The following is a 22,438-nucleotide window of genomic DNA, read 5'->3' as shown; positions in this document are numbered from 1 at the left end:
TTATTGTTTTAGTTTAGGTTTATGTAAACTTAGGTAAAAATGGAGATCGATTTAAAAAGTTTGAAAAGAACAGAGCTACAGAAATTAGCCAAAGAAAATGGAATAAAAGCAAATAAGAAGGTAAATTTTATAATTACCTTAAAGAATTTGTGTAATTATTTAGTTAATTTGTTAATTGTATTGTTATAATATAAACAAAAGAATTTTTGATAACTCTAACCTAACGTATTTTTTTTTAAACTTGATTTTTGAAGTAAATTTACTGTTGTGTTTAGAATGGGAAAATAATACAGGAACTTACAAAATTATGGAAAGAAAAAAGTGATTTAAACAAAAATCCAACAACAAATGAGAATTCACAGGACTTGTTCATATCAGAAGACGTGAGTACTTCCTACTTATGCTGCTTAAAAATAACCCATTGCTATACATTTTTATTCTGCAAAATTTCGATATATATAAACCAAACCAATTATTGTTTAAATATTTTGTAATTAAAGGAAAAAGAAAATTCCCCAGTTGTTAAAAAAGGAAGAAAAGCAATACTTCCAAAACCAGATTTACCTTCTGAAGATGGGGTAATAAAAATAACTACATTTAAATATTTAAAAAAAATCAAAAAATAGTTGTTTAGTATGTAATAAAATTTTATTATTAACAACTTTTACTTCTACAGGACTCCTCAATAGAGGCACCTGAAGAACTGATGTGTTTAATTACACCAAAGAAAACTGGAACTGAAGAGGAGATGAAACTAGAGGTAAGTTAGTTTAGTTTTTAACAAGCTTTTATAATTGCAATTAATTTATTTTTGTTTATTAAAGGATGAATCAGATAACGAAATCTCATTTAAGATCCAAACACCAGAAGAGAAACCAGTAAAAAGAACAAGAAGTTCTTCAAGAAATAAAGGTATTAATAAATTAATTTAAGCAAATATAGTTTGTAAAAAACAAGCTTTTTGATACTGTGAACAAGTTACAAGTAATCTGTATATTTATATTTTCTTTTTTATTTCTTGAATTTTCATTACTAAATTTATATAACTTATGTATATATCTGTCTTCTTTATAGATAATGCTAGTTCTAATAACAAAGTAATGAACTTTTTGGAGGCAAAGACCTCATCCCAAAAGCTAAACTCGAACAAGACTTTCAGTATTCCAAAAAACCGAACCACTTCAAAGTTGCCGACTAAAAAAGTTGCTTCAAAGAGAAAATCTGATGAACAGAACTCTGTTACTTTAAGGGTGAATTAGTTTTTTCTAACTTTGTAAGGTCCACCTAAAAGATGTATAGCTAATACTATTTTAAATAATAAAACTTAATGCTCTTTAATAAATAACTTTGACAAAATATTATTAAAAACATTATTGCATAATTGTTAGAGAATTTATTTTTAACATACAATTTTTTTTTTTAACCTTTGACTTACCTTTTATTACATTAGACAAAAAGAACAAAAAATAGTTCATACAATGAAGTGAAGGAAAGGGAAGAAGTGTTTAAGTTATTGGAGAAGAAGACCGGACAGCCAGCAAGTTTAAAAGTCACTCAGATCCCAAGATTTCAGGTTAAAGGACTTACAACAAACAACAAAGTTTCTGCTGCTAAGATTGTACAAGCTCAACAAAGGTAAACTTTAATTTTTTTTTTGTAAATTTTTAGTGTGTAGACTTTATGTCCAACTCAACTTTTTATATGGTTTATTCTATGTTTTGTTGTCTATCAGGGTACGAATTAACGTTTAAAAAACGATTCGCTAAAAATGAGGCCGCATTTTTAGAGCAAATATTAGGTTCAAGTCATAATCTTCGTTTTTTTTGTAACACTTGACGCGTTGCGTGGCATTTTTAAAATGTAACGTACACGAAAAACGAGACATTTTTGATTACTTTAAAGCTGTGTTATGTATTTAAAAAGACTATATACATTCTTGATGACGAAAGACCGAATTTACGACCTAAACAACATCAGTTACCCCGATTTAATCTCAAGTTGACTTAGGCAATTTGAATCTTATTGTTTATAATTACCTGATAGTTAATTAGCTGATTGAATTATGATTGTATTAAGTACATACTAGGGATGGGCTGAAATCCAAATTACTCGGATTCGACGAGCCCGAGTATTTTGTCGCGATACTCGGCCGAGTCCGAGTACTCGGTTATGACGTCATTTAAACGTATATAACTGTTCACGAGAATCTTTCCCGCATAATTTTAAAACTGCAAAATTTGCCAAAAAACACGTATTTATGGATTATAAAAGGTTTAACGTTGGCAAAACTACTAACCGCTGATAGCAATATCATTTTAAATCCAAACGAAAATGTTTAAGTTTTAAATTTATTATGCGTAAAATTTAGTAAAAAAAGTGTAATCAAAAGTGTATTAGTTGCGCAATTGTTGCTTAAATAACGTAATATAATTGAGAGTAGATTATAAATTATTAGAAAAAGGCAAACCTCGTGTTTTTTTATGTTTAGTAAATCGTATACGATCTTAAATGACAAATTATTACTCGGCGTCCGAGTACTAAAAAATGCTCGACGAGCACGAGTATTAAAATATGCTTAATACTCGGGCCGAGTACTTGGACTCGGATTCGATTGGCCCATCCCTAGTACATACCCTACCATTTAAAGCACCTTACTCAAGGGTGGTACAGCATTAGAGCAATGAGAATTGTACCAGGGACCTCGAGTGATAAAGCCAAGTGTTCTGACCACTATCACAATAATATTTTTGTATTTAAAATCTAATTTTAATTGTAAAGGAGATTTGATAAGATGGAATCAATCGATGATTACCAGAAAAGAAAAACAGAACGAGCAAACAAACTACTTGGATCACAAAAGAAAAGAGATATTTTGAATCGACTTTCACAACCTAAAAATAAGGTAAACAAACATGTTTTATTAAAGCAAGTAGACAAACTTACACATAATGCCCAACCCTTAAAGGGTCTTAACCTTAGTTGGTCGGCTTTGCCATTCCTTTGTTTACCAAACCACTAAATTGTAATTATACAGCTGTCCTAAAATAAATTTTCTGATGGTGTTTTTCATTTTACAAAAGTAAGTTTTTTAACTTTTATGTTGTTGTTTGACTGTTATTTAGACCCCAAAAGTAAAGGATCAACCAAAAGCATCTTTTATTTCACCTGCCCCTGGGAAAAAAACATCAACTGCTGGAAAGTAAATATTCACATAAAAAAAAAATTAAAATCTTGTAACTTTTAATATTTATGATTTTCTTAACATTTTTTTTCTTTAAAGGATGTTTAAACCAACGATAACTTCAACTTCAAAAATTCAAACCAATTTTCATTCTAACAAAGCTATTCTACCCAAAAAATCATTGGTTTCTTGTAAGTTTTCCACTATAATTTGTAAAATAAATCCTAGTAGAGACAATCATTAAAAAAACTGGCATTGTGTGTTTTTTTTTAGTTGCCAAAACCCCTGATCAGGTGAAGAACAAAGGTGGAAAAGGGGGACTCAGAACCCCAGCTAAAAGAGGAAGTATCAGGACCTCACTTACCCCATTTAAACCAAGCAATGCCAACCTTTGTACACCTACTTCTGAGAAAAAAAGAGGGTTTGATCTCAAGGTAAATAGTTTTTATATTTAATTTATTATTAAAATACTTGTTAGTAATTGTTGTAATATAGTCACAACTTTTAACTAAAATTTACCCATAATTTACCAGCACGCCAGAAATTCCAAATTTATTTAATTGTTTCCCTATAAAAGGGACATACATTAACATAAAAATATATATTGTTTACTAAGCTTCATTATATATAGAAACAGTTGTGTATAACCATTTGAATTCTGCATTTGAATATATTCTCACTTCTGTTGTCAATTTTTCTTATCAGTATAGTTATTAAATACTACTACTCACTAGAGCGAATTTGATAAATGTACTCTTCTTCTTATACCAAATAAATATGTGATTAAATCCAACCTTTAAAATATGACTGTTAATAAATTGTTTATAGTGATGGTAAATGCGAAAAATTTAACAAAACATGACCTTACTACTTATTGTTTACAGGAGAGTTTAAAGAAGCCGGTCACATGGGAGGTCCATAAAGGCCCACTCAAGAAATTCAATGATACAACAAACAAGCCAACATTCCAAGATCGCATTAAAACTTTTAAGAAGGCTCCAGTAGTTAGTACAAGGTGGAGATAGTTTTAATCTTTAGTAGCTAAAACCATTTAAATTTACCCACTTGCCCTTTATTGATATGGTTGTTTGTGTGGTTGTGATTTGAAGTACTAAAAAAAACTTGTTTTTATTTTGCTGTGATATTATGAAATTTTTAAATCTGATGTTGCATCATTGTGTATATAGTGCCATATTTGTGTGTCTGTTTTAAGCATTATACTTTAGTAAATACCATCACTGTGTATATGTGTGCAATATGGTTGTGAAATTACTGAAAAACAATGTTTTTTTTCGCTGCGATTTTGTGTAAAGTTTTAAATGCGGTATGTAACTTTTTGAATGGTACGCTCTTATTTGTTGATGTGTGGTTTTCCCTTTACCAGTGTTAAACATTATACTGAAGTCAAAAAACATCACTGTGTGTATGTGTGCAATATAAACAACTTAAAGTGAAAATGATGTGTTTTATATAAATGCTGTGAATATGATAGTGCAATAGAATTAAAATAAACCATGAATATATTTGCTCAACAAAGTTTTAATTTACAGGGAGACACGGAGACAGGGAAATAAATCCCACCGCAAAAACACAAAAGCTGATCAGATGGCTAAAAGAAGAGGTCTTTAGTTCTATTTTCATTAAGTTAGTTCTTTCAATATTTAGGTCTTAAATGGTTTGTCCATATTTACATGTTGGGGTAAACTATGGCATGGCCCTTACATTTTCCATACCTACTGTCTTGCATGATCAGCTATAACTGATGTTCTACTCTATGGATTTTTGGATTTTTTTCTAAAGCTTGTTTGTCTTAAAATTAAGCTGGTTTAGTGACCTATGTTGTTGTCTCACATCAGCAAAGATTTGCTGCAGACTAACTTTTATGAATTTTAAATTAGTATTTTTGCTATTTTAATTAAAACTCTTTTATATTGGAACTTTTTATGAGAGAAACAAAAGGTTTTGTCCTCATTTTGTAAATATTTTCTGTTTTTATTTTGGGCCACATTTTGGTTCTAGTTGTACTGCCGTAGTGGTTAATTCACTGCCACGAACCAAAACCGTGTACATATTGTTGTTGTTGGTGATTTCTAATCACTTTTCGTTGTTAAACATGATTCTATTTCACATATTTGATGGAAGTTTTGAGTATATTGTTTGAAAAGGAGTTTTTGTTACAATTGCGGTCAAGAGCTTAACTGTTAGTTAAATTGGCAGTTTATTATCACTTGCTATTGCTAGCTACTCAAATGTTTGTATTTGACCATTGCCGTAATCTTCATTTAACTGCTAGTTTCTACCAGAAGTATCTCGATTTCAGTAGCTTCTATTTCTATTAGGTATTTTGTGACATTAAAGTTCGTGGATACAATATCAGGTAAATTGTAATCCATTAACTCTAGACTTACTAGACTGTTGATTTTTGCTTTTAATCTGTGATGTAGATTTAATTGCTACGGTAAATATCTAGATTTCAGAACCATTTTTACCTATTTTTATTTATACTGGTTAGCTACCGTTTTCATGTAAAACGACATCCATTTAGGAAACGCTGGGTTGTTAATTTATACTAAAATAAAGGTAAGATTCTGCTGTTTCTCAATAACAAAAAAACATTGATTTTTTCTAGAAATTTTTTTATTTTCCACCATGTAGCAGAATAAAAGTCACACACAATAGCTTCAACGTTAATTTAGAACTTTTTTGGTGCAAGATATTCAACAAAACTTTGATATTATTAATAGTTGCTCAATTAAAAAGAATAACATTGCACGAAATTAATGGTAACAACTTGCAATGAAAAACATGATTAGATTATTTATTCGCTTTTGGATTTGGTTTCAGTTTTGTGGTACAAGAAAAAGAAAGAAAACACGAAAACGCCAAACATCATACTAAATGCACTGGCATAATAAGGGTAAGCTGATGAGATGAAACGCTCATATTGGGTGTGTTGTAATGGTCTTACTGATACCTGAAATAAAATAGGAATATTATAACTTTGCTTGCGAAATTTGGACAAAAATTAGCAAGTTTACAGAAATTTGAAGCATTTGTATGCTTAAAATAAAACTCAATACATTTGTTTTCTTTCAAAGTTTACAGTTAAACTTATTTTATTCTTTAAATTAAACCAAAATTATAACATACCTGTACAGCACTGGTCAGGAAAGTATAACCCACTCTTGAGTAATCAATTTTAAACTGGAATACTCCGTACACATCGGGTAGTTTAAAATCGATCCCAAACCTTCCAGTCTTGCTGTTAAGCTTAAGTGGAAGCCTTACAAATGGATCGATTCTTACAAACTCCATCTGAACATCAGTTCCCTTGTATGGAACCCATTTCCCTTCACTGTTTCTTTCCTCTACCTCAGCACTGTAATGCTGTAGTAAAAAATAAAGGGCTATATTATTTTCGGTGCTTATTTGTTAGGATAAGAAATATTTGTCAACTTAAGGTTTTGGATAGGAGCTAGTTCAGCATAATGTGTCTTTTACAATCGTTGCTCTATTGTAATTAAAAAGTTTGACTTTTTTGGCAGAAAATAATAACCAAATTTAACAAAATGAATCTTATCAATTTCTTACCACTTGGTCAGTGATGGTGTAAGCAACAGGTGGAAGAGTTTCCCCAACTTTGTGGTGAGAAACGTTGCCTACTCTCAATACCCCAACTTCCTGGAACACCCACTTTGACATTGCTGTCACTAACTCTTCGTTACCAGACTTAGGAAATCTAAAAACATTTAATTTAATGTTTCTGTAAGTGGTTGAAATCTAAAAACATTTAATTTAATGTTTCTGTAAGTGGTTTTAACTTAATGTTTCTGTAAAAACATTTAATTTAATGTTTCTGTATGGGTTTTTTTGACATTGCTGTCACTAGCTCTTCATTACCAGACTTCGGAAATCTAAAAACATTTAATTTAATGTTTCTGTAAGTGGTTGTGCTTTTTGGCATTTGCATATTTAACACTGGGGCTGTTATTATTACAGTGTAGTTCTATTTTCTCCAATGCATTGGGCATTTTCTTTATGAAAATAAGGTTTTTCATATAACAAGTATTAAAACTTACAGTTTGGATCCTTTGACATCTTTTTGCACCTTAGATGTTAGGTAATCATCACTAAACATTTGGATTGATCCACTGAATAAAATCCTGGCATTATTACGAGCCTGTAACAAAGAAAGGGTTGATGGGTATTCATTAACTACGGGTAAAAATGCAAGCGTAATACTGATTATAAGAAAGAGTTATTGGTGTTACCTGAAGTCCAGCAATAAGAATGGTACTTGACCCAACGCCAAGTGGATATTGTTCAATTTTGTCATCAGTAAAATAGGAATAACAAGATGGTGTGCCCTTCATAACTGATAGGATAAGTGGATTTTCTTGATCCAAAACCATCCTAATAATGATATTGTTAATTTATTTACATCATGACCAATTTACAACTGGTGGCTTTGAATTTTAAAAGTGTATATTTTCTTACCCTACACCTCTGTATAGAATAGGTGAGCTTGGTTTGCCAACAATATTCTTGGAGTTGATTAAATTTGAAGTTTCAATGACAAGTTTGGTGTGGGAGCCTCTGTCACTTGCATCAAAGTTGTGGTGGTCAATCACCATTGTGTTTTCCTATACAACAAGAGGTAAATTAAGGAAATATATAGGATGAATATATGCAGATAGTAACATAAAAGCTCATTCAAATGGTTTAAATGTTTAATATACTACCCTACATTGTAATATTTACATTGCTATTTTGGTTTAACATTGGCCCTCATAAAAACTTATATGCATATAGGTTTTATTATTATTGGGACCTAATACTTACTTCATCGAACTCTACCCCACATTCTGATGCAAGTTCCCTGATTGGATCTCCAACACTTGAATCAGCTGTTACTAAAACATTGCCTCCCCCGTCTATGAAATCAGTGATGGTCGACACTTTAATACTCCCTCCAAAATCTATAACAAAAGTGTTTACTATTAATGGGCGTAAAGTGTCAGAATTTCAAGTTAATGATGATGTTTTTATAAGATCTGCATTTTTTTAAGTTTTTACTAACTGTAAATGCATACATGGGTACCTAGACCATTTTATAGTATTCTTCTATTTGCTTACAATATAAATACTTTAAGTAAACTGTTTTTTTAAAATATTAACCTTCTACAGAAGGAGAGAAAATAATTAAGTTGTCATAAAGATGAACTCCATATTTAATTAATTCCAAACTTGCGTCATCAGCTTGCTTGAAAGTTAAATCAAAACCACGATCTTAAAAAAATTAAAAATAGAATTTTAGTTTGAAATTGTAAACGTAACTTCTGTGCTAATTTTGCAGGTAAACGCGTATTAAAAGGGGGTATATTTAATCTTACCTGTTAAAGACCTAAAGAAAATAGAATGGCTAGCTTTTATGTCAACATTTTCAATTAAAACCAATGTTTTTTTCGTTTGCAACTTGGCAAAAACCAACCCAAACATTAACATAAAAACTATAGACTGCTTCATTTTATTAATTTAAACAAAACGATTCTAAAAAAAATATGTAATATTTTAATTTACAAATATCTTTATCCAATTTACTTATAATTAGACAAAGTTAACCTTTATTTCATCAAAAATTCTGCTAAACGAAAGTTTTGTTCACTTATTTTATAAGGTTACGTATACATGCTGCTGGCAATACGTCATCACATTGCCGGTGGCATTAATTCAAGCTGTTTTTGACGCGTATTAAATTAATTTTTGCGGAAAAGTACGCCCAGTAATTTTATCAAATCTGAATTTAGGCCTCAATTTAACTTACCTATGTGTAGGATTACGACAATGGTTTAACTTTTTATTAAAAAATAGCTTAATTAATGTAAAATATTTTTGGGATGTTATTTTGTGTAATTCTACATCATAAACATATACACTCAAATAATAATGCGAAATAATATGTTAATTGCAATTTATGCAGATCTGTGTTGTTTGGCACGGAAATATTATCATTTGACAGTTTTTGTTTTGTAATGAAAAAACGCTGACGAAATAGGACGAATTATGTTTAACAAAAACAAATAAATTAGCTGTTTAGCTTGTTAAACATGTAGTTTTAAGAAATAGTGATGAGTTAAGTTCATGAAATTTACTACTTTATGTTATATAAGGCTTTACCCAAATGATGGTGTGAAGCTTTTTCTTTTTTTTCGCCTTTTAGAAAGTTAAGGCTTTGGTGGAAAACAAAGCAACAAAAAATGTTTAATGAACGATCAAATTTAATTTAAAAGCTTTTTTGTATCTGCTTGTCTAAATTCGCCCGCTTAATATTACTGATTGCATAGTAGAACGGTCTTAATTGTATAAAAGAAAAACTTTATCTAGCATAGAAGTTATTTGCTAAAATCTTTTGATTCATAAATAAGGGCCACCAATCATATTTTGGTAAAAAGGTTTTGTCTGAATAACAAACCCGAAGTTTTAACTTTGGTATTTTGTGTGTGGTTTTGCTTTACTGTAAAAAAGTTTGCTGTATAAAAGGTTTTTGTTTTGCAGAAACTTTGTGTTTGTAAAAAGTTAAAGTTGTATAAAAAATGGCTGCTAAAAATATTTTGGTAAAAAGGCTAAATATGTATAACAAAAACGAAGTTCTGACCTTTATAAAAGATCATTTTTCTGGCAGTAACAACCTGCGAAGAATGCTAAAATGTGATCTAAATGAAGAAATTAAGTTGGATCAAATAAAAGCAGAACATTGTCTTTCTGCTGGTACTTTATTTGGTGCGTTTGAAAAAACCACTGGTCGACTAATTGGAGTAAATTTAGGTGTAGTTCACAAATTGGGGAAAAAATTGGACGTTCCAACTGTGAGAAGCAGTGACCCTAATCTAAATTTTGCCAATCGCTTCGTTTCTTTGTTAGAGAAGGATATGCTGCCTCAACTAAAGGCGAAACAAATAATGTATATATGTATAAGTGCAGTGCACAAGGACTTTGGCCATCAAGGCTTTTAAGGTAAAATAATTATTCCCCATATCAAATTTTCCCAATCTTTGAATTGTGAACATTTAGCTGGTGTTATAACAACGTCATTTCATACTCGGGACATAGGGGTGAAGTATATCAACGAAATTAAATACGCAGACTATGTGGATGATGAAACAGGGCTTCGACCGTTTAAAGATGTGGTTATAGAACCTCATACTCATGCAAGGCTTGCAGCAATACCTATTCCACCCAAGCCTGTTTCAAAGCTTTAATTTTTGCTAAAGCATTTTCGTTTAATCAACTCATTTACAAAATAAATATTCGCTTTGTATTCGCAATACCTTTCTTGTTATATGCAGTGTTTTATGATGTTTATTATTCAAACTCAAAAAATTGGATTATAAAACGTTAATGTTCTAGTTATTGGTTCAAAGTTTGGTGAATATTTGCTTTAATTTGCAAAAAAATGACAGCGTTTTTCTTGTAATTATTAAAAAGAATATCAGTCACAACTGTTAATTTTTTTGTTCTTTTCTCACAAAGCAGTTACGGTCATTGTGTAAAAATTTAACAAAAAAAGACGACAATTCGAAAACTCGTTAAATTTAGCCTAAAACCAGTTTTCTATTTTAAAACTAAACAATATTTGTTTTAGAGAATTACTTTTGGTGTTTTGTTAATTGTAGTCTACTATATTTAAGTTAAATATGAACTTAGAGGCTAGATTTCGTACAATAGCGACTGAATCGCCGATGCAAAATGTGCCAAGTACACCATTGCTGCTGCAAGCCGAAAATCTTTTGCAAGAACAAAATTCTAATTTAAGACGCATTGGGACGCCTCGTAAGTTAGTTTTATGTCTTAAAATAGTAAATAATGTTGTTATATAGTTTTTGTAATGTATGTTATGCTAAACACGCGCTTGTTTTGGCCGTTTTTTTGGTAAAATTGTTTTAAGTAAATAACTTTAAATGTTGGCAAATACTAGCTAAAATTCTTGCGCAATACTTAAATGTTTTGTAGACAGAAAATAATTAATTTAACGCAGTTTAATGTTGTTTTATAATATTTATGCCTAATTTGCAAAAGTTGTAAATTAGAGAGTTCAGTAAATGATATTCTAGACAGTTTAGTCAAATAATCATGTTAAATAAGCACTATTACGTCAGAAAACCAGCTTAGTCAAGTATTAGAACAGAGTGTACCGTATACGCCAGTAAATTTGCGTAACTCACTTGCAAGTCGTACACCTTCGAGCAGTTTACCAACTCCACTATGGACACCGCTTGCAAAAGTTCCACAAATATTAGGTACGCAGCTGTTGTTTGTATTTTGACAAGCCTAAACGGTAGCCGTTTTTAATGCTGTATTTAACTTTTTAAGGAGCAAATTTGGTTGAAAATAGGAATATCATCAATTCTACTCAGCAAAAACGCGGTACTTTTATTGCCAATATAGATAAACACACATACATTTTAAAATTTTACTCAATATTCTAAGTTTTATTTAAATTTTTAGACACGGAAAATGAAATTCAAGTTGTGCCGACCGTTGTGGATTTAGATTTTAACGTAACACCTTTTACACCTGGCATTAAGTCAGATTTAAGTGGTTCAACTAACAGCGCTAAACGACGAGTTTTGCTTTTAAATAACGTTAAAGAAACTGCATTGAACTTGCAAAAAAATGGCAATTTAGAGGGTAACAATGATAATGATATTGACTGTCCGATATGGGGTTAAGTTAAACATAAAATGTACTGAAAAAATATAAATAACTTGCTTGCTTTTAGACGTTAAGTGGGACCTTTGAATTTCTTTGTTTTTTACTCGTTTTTGTATTTTTTACTTTTATTTAACATGAATAAACAATATAAAATATAGTTTGTAATATGGACGTGAACCTGAATGAAAGTAAACTGTATATAAAATAAGAAAACAAAAGGGAAAATGTATGGGTACTACGGAACGCCGTTACATAATTTCGAAACATTCTTTAACGCTTTATTTAATATATTACAATATTTTTATTTAGTTATTCACGCTAGATTTCTAGGTACTGGTAGGCCGGTTATAAGTTGTATTTTGCCTTGTCTTTGAGCAGTAATCTAAATTTTGCCAATCGCTTTGTTTCTTAAACAATAATTTAGATTGCTTTAATTAATTAGAATTTTTTTGAAAATTTTACCAACCGCTACGGGGCGTTGTGAGGCCATATTCAGTTAATTTGGATTGCCTTAGTTAAGTGCAGTTTTTTTGAAAATTTATCTAACCGCTAGTGGGCGCTCTGAGACCACAAACAATAATTTTTATTGCGCATTTAAAATTTTGTTTTTAAATTTTACTAACCGCTACTGGGCGCTCTGAGACCGTAAACAATAATTCTGATGGACACTCTATTATTCTCTTTAAAGAAAACGAGAGATTGTTTAAGAAAAAGGGAAAATGCAGCATATGCAGTTGCGTATTGTAGCGTAAGATTCAGGTTTCCCAAGTGAACGCTTAACTAGCTTTATCTAAGTTTTATGCCTCATATATATTTTATCTGCAACTGCGCATAAGTTAGGTGCATACGCAAAAACGCGGTACTTTTATTGTCAATATAGATAAACGCATATACTTTTGGAATTTTTACTCGATATTCTAAGTTTTGTTTAAATTTTTAGACACGAAAAATAAAATTCAAGTTGTGCCGATCGTTCTGGATTTAGATTTTAACGTAACACCTTTTAAACCTGGCATTAACTCAGATTTAAGCAGTTTAACTAACAGCGCTAAACGACGAGTTTTGCTTTTAAATAACGTTAAAGAAACTGCATTGAACTTGCAAAAAAATGAAAATTTAGTGGGGAACAATGATAATGATATTGACGGTCCGATATGGGGTTAAGTTACAGATAAAATATACTGAAAAAATGTAAATAACTTGCTTGCTTTTAGACATTAAGTGGGACCTTTGAATTTCTTTGTTTTCAGTCGTTTTTTTGTTTTTTTGTTTTTATTTAACATTAATAAACAATATAAAATATAGTTTGTAGTATGGACGTGAACCTGAATGAAATTAAACTGTATATAAAATAAGAAAACAAAAGTGAAAATGTATGGGTACTACGGAACGCCGTTCTATAATTTCTAAACATTCGTTAACGCTTTATTTAATATACTACAAATTTTTGTTTAGTTATCCACGCTAGACTTTTAGGTACTGGTGGGCCGGTTATAAGCTGTAAATTGCTTTGTCTATGAGCAGTAACCCTAATCTAAACTTGGCCAATCGCTTTGTTTCTTAAACAATAATTTAGATTGCCTTAATTAATTACAATTTTTTTTTAAATTTTACCAACCGCTACTGGGCGTTGTGAGGCCATAATCAGTTAATTTGGTTTGCCTTAGTTAAGTGCAGTTTTTTTGAAAATTTATCTAACCGCTACTGGGCGCTCTGAGACCACAAACAATAATTTTCTTTGCGCATTTAAAATTTTGTTTTTAAATTTTACCAACCGCTACTGGGCGCTAAGAGACCGTAAACAATAATTTTAGAGTTGTAAAAGAAATATACCCAGCTGTTGTTTTTTTTAATTTGAACAAGGGTTGCTTTTAAATAACGTTAAGGAAACTGCAATAAACTTGTAGTTAAATCGGTTGCTTTACACATTTAAATCGGTCTTTTGAATTTCTTTGTTTTCGGTCGTTTTTGTATTTTTTACTTTTATTTAACATTTTTAAACAATATAAAATATAGTTTGTAGTATGGACGTAAACCTGAATTAAAGTAAACTGTATAAAATAAGAAAACAAAAGTGAAAATGTATGTAGGTACTAAAGCGCATCTTTACATATTTTTAAACATTCTTAAATGCTTCAATTAATATTTTACAAAGTTCTTTTTTATCTAGTTTTCCACACTAGATTTCTGGGTACTGGTAGCCCGGTTATAAGCTGTAATTTGCCTTGTCGTAATGATAGAAGTGGCCAGATAGGTCTGTTAAAAAACGTTCGAAATGTGTACAAATGTCGCTTTTCGGCCGCCGTGCTTGCGTTATAAAAAGATAAAACCCCTCGTTCGTAATCTAAAAATATCCCAATTCTGATAACTTTAATGGTATGAGCTGCAGCATGTGTTGGTACGAATATGTATTCTTTATGGTGCTTGTGAGTCGCTGAAAACCTGTAAAAAACGATATTTTTTTTACGTTAACTCTGGTTTTGTTTTTGATGTTATTTCAAAAAATTGGAACAGTGTTTTATAGTAAATTTGGTGTAAATTTTAAAATCTTTTTTCCGTCAAAAAATGGGTTAACTTTTCAAAGTAAATCGGCTAAAAATGTTAAGTTTTCACCTGTCTGGGTAGGTTAAACACAAGGCCCAGCAATTATGTTCGTCGGCCAATGTTTTGGTTCCTTGCATCTGTTTGTATGAAACTCCAAGTCTATATTCCATACTTCTGTTCACACTAACTTCCCAGTATTGCTTGCCCTAATGTAATATTAAAATAAGTAAAAATATAAGCAAGTGTGGTATGTACTTTTTGCTGTAAAGATAGTTGTTTTTTTTTCGATATACAACTAGTCGATAACCCGCCCCACAGTCGGCATTTAGTCAATACCTATGGTCAGGATTTTAATTGTCGTAATATGGTCAGGATTTTAATTGTCGTATAGTGATTATTTACCTGTGCACTACAAACTGCCATCTTCATTTATTTCGTAGACGAATAAATTGGACATAGGTATACTATGCTCCAATATATACAAAAGTGGAATATTTTTAGTTATTGCAAGGTTATAATGTTGATCTTAAATATTTTTAGTTTTGAAAATTAACTTACTTGTGTTATTGATGAATCTCCCAGTACTGTAGCAAACTGAGCTCGTTTTAATCGACTTCCAATCCCGTTTAAATGTTGAACTCCTTGTTTAGATTGGTAAGGGTTAGTTCTGTTAAAGTTTGCAAATATTTATTGAGTAGTTTGATTTTTATTTTTTAAATTGGAAAAAAGGATTTGTCGCTTTCGTTTTAAAATGTAAATTTAAAAAAATGGCGGCTGAAACATAAGAAAATGGCGGACACAAAATTCTGACAAAGACGTAAAATTTTTAATAACTTTCGTTATAAAGTTTTGTGTCGCATGTATTTAGATTAAAACACAATTTTGTAAAATTTTTATTCACCCATTCGGTAATATTGATCCATTCGCGTGGCTGTTCCTTAAATTCACACCGTTTCGCTCAACTCCCACGAATTCCATCGATAAAGCATTGGAAGCAACCCTTAGACCCGAGTGAGCGGTATTTTGGTCTAATTTGAACGAAAATCGCTTCTTTGTCACTCTGTAAATGTAATAAAATTTCTTGTAAATTGTTATTTTAAAATTGCGAACTTAATATACAATTTACCACCCACTTTGTAAAGTATACGACCCGGATATTTTTATATAAACTTAATGGTTTTAAATTACTTAAAATTGCAACTTAGAAATTTCATTAAAAATTCGAATTTCGTTTAAGGGCAAAAATACGATTTTAAAAGGTCAGTAACAATTATGACGTCATAATAAAAGGGCTTTACGTAGTAAATGCGACACAAAGGGTCAGTAATGAGATTTAAATTATGGTCAAAAGGTCAAAAATTTACAAATTTAAAGAATTTACAACTTAAGACTGGGTTGGGGTAATATCATGAGGTCAATAATATCTTAAACTTGTACAACTTGAGACTGGGTTGGGGTAATATCATGAGGTCAAAAATATTTTAAACTTGTACAACTTGAGACTGGGTTGGGGTAATCTAATGAGGTCAAAAATATTTTAAACTTGTACAACTTGAGACTGGGTTGGGGTAATATCATGAGGTCAACGATATCTTAAACTTGTACAACTTGGGACTGAGTTGGGGTAATATCATGAGGTCAATAATATCTTAAACTTGTACAACTTGAGACCGAGTTGGGGTAATATTATGAGGTCAATAATATCTTAAACTTGTACAACTTGAGACCGAGTTGGGGTAATATTATGAGGTCAATAATATTTTAAACTTGTACAACTTGAGGCTGGGTTGGGGTAATATTATGAGGTCAATAATATCTTAAACTTGTACAACTTGGGACTGAGTTGGGGTAATATCATGAGGTCAACGATATCTTAAACTTGTACAACTTGAGACCGAGTTGGGGTAATATTATGAGGTCAATAATATCTTAAACTTGTACAACTTGAGACTGGGTTGGGGTAATATTATGAGGTTAATAATATCTTAAACTTGTACAACTTGAGACTGGGTTGGGGTAATATTATGAGGTCAATAATATCTTAAACTTGTACAACTTGAGACCGAGTTGGGGTAATATTATGAGGTCAATAATATCTTAAACTTGTACAACTTGGGACTGGGTTGGGTAATATGATGGGGTTAATAATATCTTAAACTTGTACAACTTAAGACTGGGTTGGGGTAATATCATGAGGTTAATAATATCTTAAACTTGTAAAATTTAAGACTGAATTGGAGTAATATCATGAGGTCAATAATATCTTAAACTTGTACAACTTGAGACCGGGTTGGGGTAATCTAATGAGGTCAAAAATATTTTAAACTTGTACAACTTGAGACTGGGTTGGGGTTATATCATGAGTTTAATAATATATTAAACTGGTGACTGGGTTAGGGTAATATTATGAGGTCAATAATATTTTAAACTTGTACAACTTGAGACTGGGTTTTTGTTCAACATAGAGCCATAACAGTTGTAAATGGTATTGACTTAAGACTTGGTCAAAGCATTTAAAATAGCTTAAGCCAAAAAAGTTGCAATTTTATATCTTGGTTAACCAGAAAAACTATGAACAGAATGACGTCATCACCTTGGAGTAATTCCATTAACGACATGAACTTCAGGAGATTCCTCGATCGCATCTAACCCAGAACAACTTAGTCTTATCTTCTCTATTTCATCCTGGACCGCGTTTAAGTCCATTGTTGGTCGTTGTCCATTGTTCGGGAACAAAGGACTGTCCGTAGACTTCGCTACGTCGTCTTTGAAGTCGCTAAAATTCAAATCAATCTCTATTTGTGACGTCATATAAGAGTGTCTTCGCGTCACAATAATGAACGACTAATACACTTTAAATGCTTTTAACTTTACTGTACAAGATTTTAACACAATTTTAAACAGAAAAACATGAAACTAAAACAACTTACACTAGCGATAGTCCACCATATTCCTGTAAAAAAATCAGTAAATTTTAAGCTTTTTGCAAGAACTTAAAAGTTAACGGTAACTTATGCTAAAAAAACTACTTTTTTGGTCATTAACGAAAAAAACTAATTTTTGATGACGTTTGGCTACAATTTAAACCAATTCTTGGTTACGTGACCTACCTCCAACATTTTGACATCATCTTCAGTTTTAAGAACGGCGTCGATTTGTCCCCAAGCGGTCTCCTGTTGGTTCTGGATCCCATAAATTAAATTTATCTTCTTTTGCTTTAGTTTATCTAACTCTGACGTCACTTCCTCTTCCTTTTTCTTTAATCTTTGGACGACTTGTTCAAACTGGGCGTGGATTCGTTGAAGTAATTCCTCGCTGCTGGTCTAACAATTTGATTTGAAATATATTTAGAGGAAAAAATGTTGATTTTGGGTGAATTATTAAAACTAGTCAATAGTAAATTTTAATTGTCGTAATATGGTTAAAACTCTTAAATAATCCTTGCCCGTGATAATGTATCTGCGCATCATAAACGTTAGTTTTGTTTATTGTGTATAGGCTTATAAATTGCACTTGGTATGTTTTACTATTAATGTTTGACGTTGTAAAAATGTCTGTTAATTTAAAATCGATTGCTGCATATTTTTTTGTTAGTTTATACATCTATCTTTTATTTGAACCGAACAAGTTTAGCTATGGTACAAAAAACGTAAAACATTAAATTAGTTCAATAAAACTGGGTGATAGCTGCGTCGTTATCGGTCTATACACAGTTGTTTCAATTTATTATAAATAGCTAAACATTTTTTTTATTTAAAATACTCAATTTTATGATATCGAAAAAATATAATAAAAAAACGATTTATTTATCTTAATAAGACCAGGTGGCCTTTATGCATCGTTATCACGCATTTGACACTTTGTCCACACACAAACACAATCCTAAACCACAGCAAACATGATAGTAAACAAATCAACAACATAAGTGTGTTCAAACCTACATAAGAGCCCACTTAAAAGTAAAAGTGATTCAACGATGGCACGCGCGCCAAATTACTGAATCAATATTAGTGTTTAAATTTCGATATTTTTGACACATTAGGTACAGGTGTTATTTGTTTGTTAGTAAACGTAAATAACCTTGTCCAAACGCTGTCTTTTGGTTTATACTAATACTTAATTTATTTCATATTTGTATCTGTTTATTGAAAAACTTATTATTTATTTAATATTTTGTTCATTTATCTATTTAAATTTCACTTACTTCTGCCATTTTCCGTTTGGTTCTCATTTGGGAAATTGTATTTTCAATTTTTCGTTTTCTTTCAGTTAGGTTGATCTGAAAATATTGTAAATTTAAGATTTTATAACCTTTTGGAATATTTGTTACCCATCTCCAAGTTTTAATTCCCTTATGCCTACTAATATTACCCTGCCACATTGTTTAAATTATATTGGTTAAAGTTATATAATTGGCTTAACTATATTACTTTAACTTAGTCTTAAATACAGCATAGGGGGTGGGTTAATAAGATTACTCTTATTCAGTCTTTTGTTGTACACGTTTAAATACGACCTCTCTTTATTAGTAGTTACAATATATAATGAAACTTAGTTTCTCACCTTTATACTTTCAGCAGCCACGGGTACAGGTGATACAGAATGTTCCTTATGTTTCTCAAACGCGCATTTATAACAAACAGGTTGTGCACATAAAGCACAATACAACACAGCTTCTAATGTTTCACCACCGTTTCGACCGTCATGGTTCGGGCATACTGAGATAAGATAACGGGGGCTGGTCCTCTGTAAAAATGAAATAAAGCTGAGATAGTTATATGGGTTTTAGCTGACTTAACATATTGGGGTAATAAGTAACTAATATAAAATACCTGGGGTTTGGCTGACTTAATTTACTGAGAATAATTAACTGGGGTTTTTATTCTCTAAAAAAATGCAGTTTTTGTCGTTTGTTTTTATCGGTATTGCCGTAATTTTGTAGTAAATTTACCAGTTATCATGTTAACTAAAAGTTGTTATTGTAAAACGCTCTTCTTTCCCTATTACCTTAAATTAAGGTTTTATATTTTATAAATTTTAAAAATTCGAACCTGATGGTTATTGCTTAGCTGGGGTAGCGGGGTGTCTTGTTTTAATGAAATCCTCTTAGGCGGCCTATCGTTGCCCAGTGTCTTAACATGAGCGGGTGATTCCCCTAACACAATAGGAGGAACTTGGTCAGAATCTTCGTGTAAAATTTCCATTTTTCCTTTGAATAAATGCTTCTGGTTTCGAGTAAGTCCTGGTGTCCCGTTTAAATGGTTAGGTAATGTGTAACTTTTCTTTAAAGGCAAGATCTTGTTTGAGATTGTGACGTCATTTTTTGCTGGTTTGTTCGAATTTTCAGTTTCAAATTCACCTTAAATAAAAACATTTTTTTAATTTAGTTTAAAATTCAAAAAAAAATGATTATATTTAGACTTATCTTTGATTTTAAACTTTAAATTTTTAACAGTCACATTACTGTGATACTACTTATATGTTTATAAGTTTTAAAATAAGTTGAATGTTTTTATATTTATTGTTTAGTATTACTGTTAGTTTATATTACTCTTTATTATAGTTTATATGTTATCCCCTATTTGTTAAATAACTATAATAAAGTAAAATGGTATATATTTTATATTGAGCTTAATCTTTTAAAATTGCTACTTACGTTGTTGGATTGTGAGTAAGATAATCTTTAATTTGGGTTTAGAGTTTAAATAGCGAGGTTTAAACGTTTATAAAAAAGTAAATTAAAGCTTTTTGCGTTTATTATTAGAACTCCACAAAATAAAATAAAAACAGGGACAGGCGGAATCTTAAATTATAATACGCGGAAAACGCGGAAATTCCGTTGGCTGTTTATTTAAAGATGCTGTCGTTTGATGGTAAACCAAATACCGAAATATAGACATTTTTTATAACCCCCATGCTTACCCCAACCCTATTCTAGGTAATGGAATTAAATTTTTAAAATAATTTTGACCTAAATATAAATAAACAGTCAACGAATTTTTTATATTTTTAAGATTCTACCTCTTTTTTGGCTTCCTTTATTTTCTATTTTCACAAATTCCACGTCTCCAATTTAGTTGCTTACTTAACTAGGATGTTTTATATTGTTTATATTGATTAGCATTAAGTAAATTTACCTTTATAAATTGTGGTTTTAGTTCAAGTATTAATTAAAATAAAGTTGAGTGTAAATCGATAAATTGTTGGTATGAACAGATTGTTTAAAACTTGTTTGTTTTATGTTTTTTTCACAAGTACTTGTTGTTAGTATAAATACTTACTTGTGGCATTGTAAAACTGTGATTTAAACTTAAAAACGAATTTAGTAAACAATAATAGTGGTTGTTCTATAAAAATTTAATTTAGCTGTGTCAAATTTAATATTTTCTAATGTTGTCATAATATGCACATGAATTTAAGCAACGTTTTGCGTCTATATTCTAGTCTACTGGTATAAAAAGGTGTTTAGTTATCTTATAAGGAATAAAATATGGGGTTTTAAAAAGAATTAAATTTCTATTACCTTCAGATATTGTTGTTAATTTATTTTCCTTTGCTTTGGTTGCTTCTTTATTATCCTTATTCTGTTGCTTTTTCTTATTACAAGCACATAGACCAGTCAATTCATTTTTCCATTTGTATAACTTTTTACCGTTCGAAATATCCGAATCTTGTTTAGTTTGGGTCTCCTTTACTTCGGTTCCACCATTTACTAACGACAACTCACACCTAGGACACTGCGTTTTAACTGAGCCGTTATTTTCCATGAAGAGGTCGAATTTCCCTTTTTTGTATACGAGTTAAAATGTGTTGAAATGGTCCTCGATCGCCGTTGAAAGCCACTTGTTGTCGTTGCCATCAAATGCAGTGAAAATTATTTCGATTTTTGCTTAATCCAGGATTTTTTTAATTCTAAACAAATGCGCGAAATTTTCGATTATTTTTATAAATAAAGTCTTTGAAAATATTGACGCTAAATGTCAGATAGTAAACCTATTTTTATAGGTTGTAAAAACCGACTTATTTTATATAAATGTTAATTTGGTCTCTTATTAAGTTAAGTCTTTAATTTTGGTGTCTGTGGCTTAATTAAAAGCACTTTCCTAGCACATTTAAAACTAAAGTATTCTTAATAAAACCATAAGTTCAAGGCTAATAGAAACACTGCTACTTTTAATTTTGCTAACTCTATTATTAGATGTGCTATATATAGATATACTTTGTATAATAGTTGGTGTTAATTATTCTTTAAATGTTTATTTTTGCGCATTTTAGAAAGACGATTTGCAGATGCGGAAATTATTATGACAATCTAATTAAATTTATTTAGTATAATCTGATTAATTAAATCCGGTTCTAATAAGGGATTGTATAAACTAATTATCCTGAAAAAGTATTCGACCATTAAATTCGATTAAATAATATTAAAAAATGTTTAAATTAGTTCTGTGATGATTAGGAGTTTCTTAAAAATTAGGAGTTTCTTCGTTTTTTTTAAATTTTGCCTTTGCTAGAAAACTAATTACGATTATATATCTGTTTCGTATTTTTGGTTCGAAAATTTACATCTTCGCTAAAAAATTTTAAAGTACTTTTAAAACAGGTAGTAATATATAATATAAGGGTGAAGATGTAACCCTTATTTACAATTTCGTTAACTTTTTTACTTTTACAAATTAACTTTCCTTCAAACTAGCTTTAAATATAAAAGCCTAACGATTTTAATTTCTGTTTACAATTTTTTTCAACTTTTATCATCTGAAACATGTTATACCAAACAACACAGCTTTTAAACTGGTGTTGATATGTTATAAAGTGCTGGTTCGTTGGTTCAAGTGCCTTGTAACGTTCAAGACAATGGAAAGTAATCTTCCACATTTTAACCGCTTCTTCGTACTCAAGTAACTTGATTGGGGCGAATACTTTGCCGCTTTTTAGGCCATATTTGGGCACTTTAAGTTGCTTGAATTTTTTCTTAAAATTACGAGTCAAAATTTGATA

The 22,438-nt window shown here is 30.6% G+C and overlaps 3 protein-coding genes across 4 annotated transcripts; 1 reads left to right on the top strand and 2 right to left on the bottom strand.

Annotated features, from left to right (window-relative positions):
* The first annotated feature begins 13 nt into the window (after nucleotides 1-13).
* LOC145755267 (nucleolar and spindle-associated protein 1-B-like) lies at nucleotides 14-5,503 on the top strand. 2 transcript variants are annotated; one of them, XM_082571491.1, is made up of 13 exons: nucleotides 14-120; nucleotides 276-383; nucleotides 501-578; nucleotides 677-760; nucleotides 825-912; nucleotides 1,075-1,250; nucleotides 1,451-1,635; nucleotides 2,782-2,902; nucleotides 3,123-3,199; nucleotides 3,281-3,372; nucleotides 3,455-3,615; nucleotides 4,066-4,196; nucleotides 4,732-5,503. In XM_082571491.1, exons 1-13 carry the CDS (start codon nucleotides 40-42, stop codon nucleotides 4,808-4,810), a joined length of 1,461 nt encoding a protein of 486 aa, XP_082427617.1. In that variant the 5' UTR covers nucleotides 14-39; the 3' UTR covers nucleotides 4,811-5,503. The 2 variants fall into 2 exon arrangements, with proteins under 2 accessions (XP_082427617.1, XP_082427616.1); XM_082571490.1 differs by having other exon boundaries at nucleotides 2,779-2,902; nucleotides 4,732-5,500.
* A 303-nt stretch (nucleotides 5,504-5,806) lies between these two features.
* Nucleotides 5,807-8,751, bottom strand: LOC145756012 (dolichyl-diphosphooligosaccharide--protein glycosyltransferase 48 kDa subunit-like). The gene is made up of 9 exons (XM_082572233.1): nucleotides 8,575-8,751; nucleotides 8,360-8,470; nucleotides 8,024-8,160; nucleotides 7,679-7,824; nucleotides 7,453-7,594; nucleotides 7,261-7,361; nucleotides 6,773-6,920; nucleotides 6,332-6,568; nucleotides 5,807-6,155 (listed from the first exon to the last, which is right to left on the bottom strand). Exons 1-9 carry the CDS (start codon nucleotides 8,705-8,707, stop codon nucleotides 6,000-6,002), a joined length of 1,311 nt encoding a protein of 436 aa, XP_082428359.1. The 5' UTR covers nucleotides 8,708-8,751; the 3' UTR covers nucleotides 5,807-5,999.
* A 5,304-nt stretch (nucleotides 8,752-14,055) lies between these two features.
* Nucleotides 14,056-21,204, bottom strand: LOC145755279 (uncharacterized). The gene is made up of 11 exons (XM_082571503.1): nucleotides 20,961-21,204; nucleotides 19,489-19,796; nucleotides 19,001-19,183; nucleotides 18,642-18,716; nucleotides 17,548-17,760; nucleotides 17,368-17,390; nucleotides 17,031-17,213; nucleotides 15,339-15,497; nucleotides 14,996-15,104; nucleotides 14,507-14,643; nucleotides 14,056-14,335 (listed from the first exon to the last, which is right to left on the bottom strand). The coding sequence occupies exons 1-11, from the start codon at nucleotides 21,202-21,204 to the stop codon at nucleotides 14,056-14,058; spliced, it is 1,914 nt and encodes a 637-aa protein (XP_082427629.1).
* Nucleotides 21,205-22,438: the final 1,234 nt, after the last annotated feature.

This window comes from Corella eumyota, chromosome 6 (assembly GCF_963082875.1).
Source record: "Corella eumyota chromosome 6, kaCorEumy4.1, whole genome shotgun sequence".
Lineage (NCBI taxonomy): Eukaryota > Metazoa > Chordata > Ascidiacea > Phlebobranchia > Corellidae > Corella > Corella eumyota.
Note: the sequence above shows the minus strand (reverse complement) of the source record. Positions and strands in the feature narration are given on the sequence as shown.

Bases quoted from the DNA above. Each gene is read 5' to 3' on its own strand.
- LOC145755267 (XM_082571490.1), top strand. From the start codon at position 40: ATGGAGATCGATTTAAAAAGTTTGAAAAGAACAGAGCTACAGAAATTA. The intron at 121-275 runs GTAAATTTTATA...TGTTGTGTTTAG, and splicing joins GAATAAAAGCAAATAAGAAG to AATGGGAAAATAATACAGGA. The intron at 3,373-3,454 runs GTAAGTTTTCCA...GTTTTTTTTTAG, and splicing joins CAAAAAATCATTGGTTTCTT to TTGCCAAAACCCCTGATCAG.
- LOC145756012 (XM_082572233.1), bottom strand. From the start codon at position 8,707: ATGAAGCAGTCTATAGTTTTTATGTTAATGTTTGGGTTGGTTTTTGCC. The intron at 6,569-6,772 runs GTAAGAAATTGA...TTTTTACTACAG, and splicing joins ACACCATCACTGACCAAGTG to CATTACAGTGCTGAGGTAGA. The intron at 6,156-6,331 runs GTATGTTATAAT...ATTTTATTTCAG, and splicing joins TCCTGACCAGTGCTGTACAG to GTATCAGTAAGACCATTACA.
- LOC145755279 (XM_082571503.1), bottom strand. From the start codon at position 21,204: ATGGAAAATAACGGCTCAGTTAAAACGCAGTGTCCTAGGTGTGAGTTG. The intron at 19,184-19,488 runs GTTCGAATTTTT...TCATTTTTACAG, and splicing joins AGCTAAGCAATAACCATCAG to AGGACCAGCCCCCGTTATCT. The intron at 14,644-14,995 runs GTAAGTTAATTT...ATATTACATTAG, and splicing joins GAGATTCATCAATAACACAA to GGCAAGCAATACTGGGAAGT.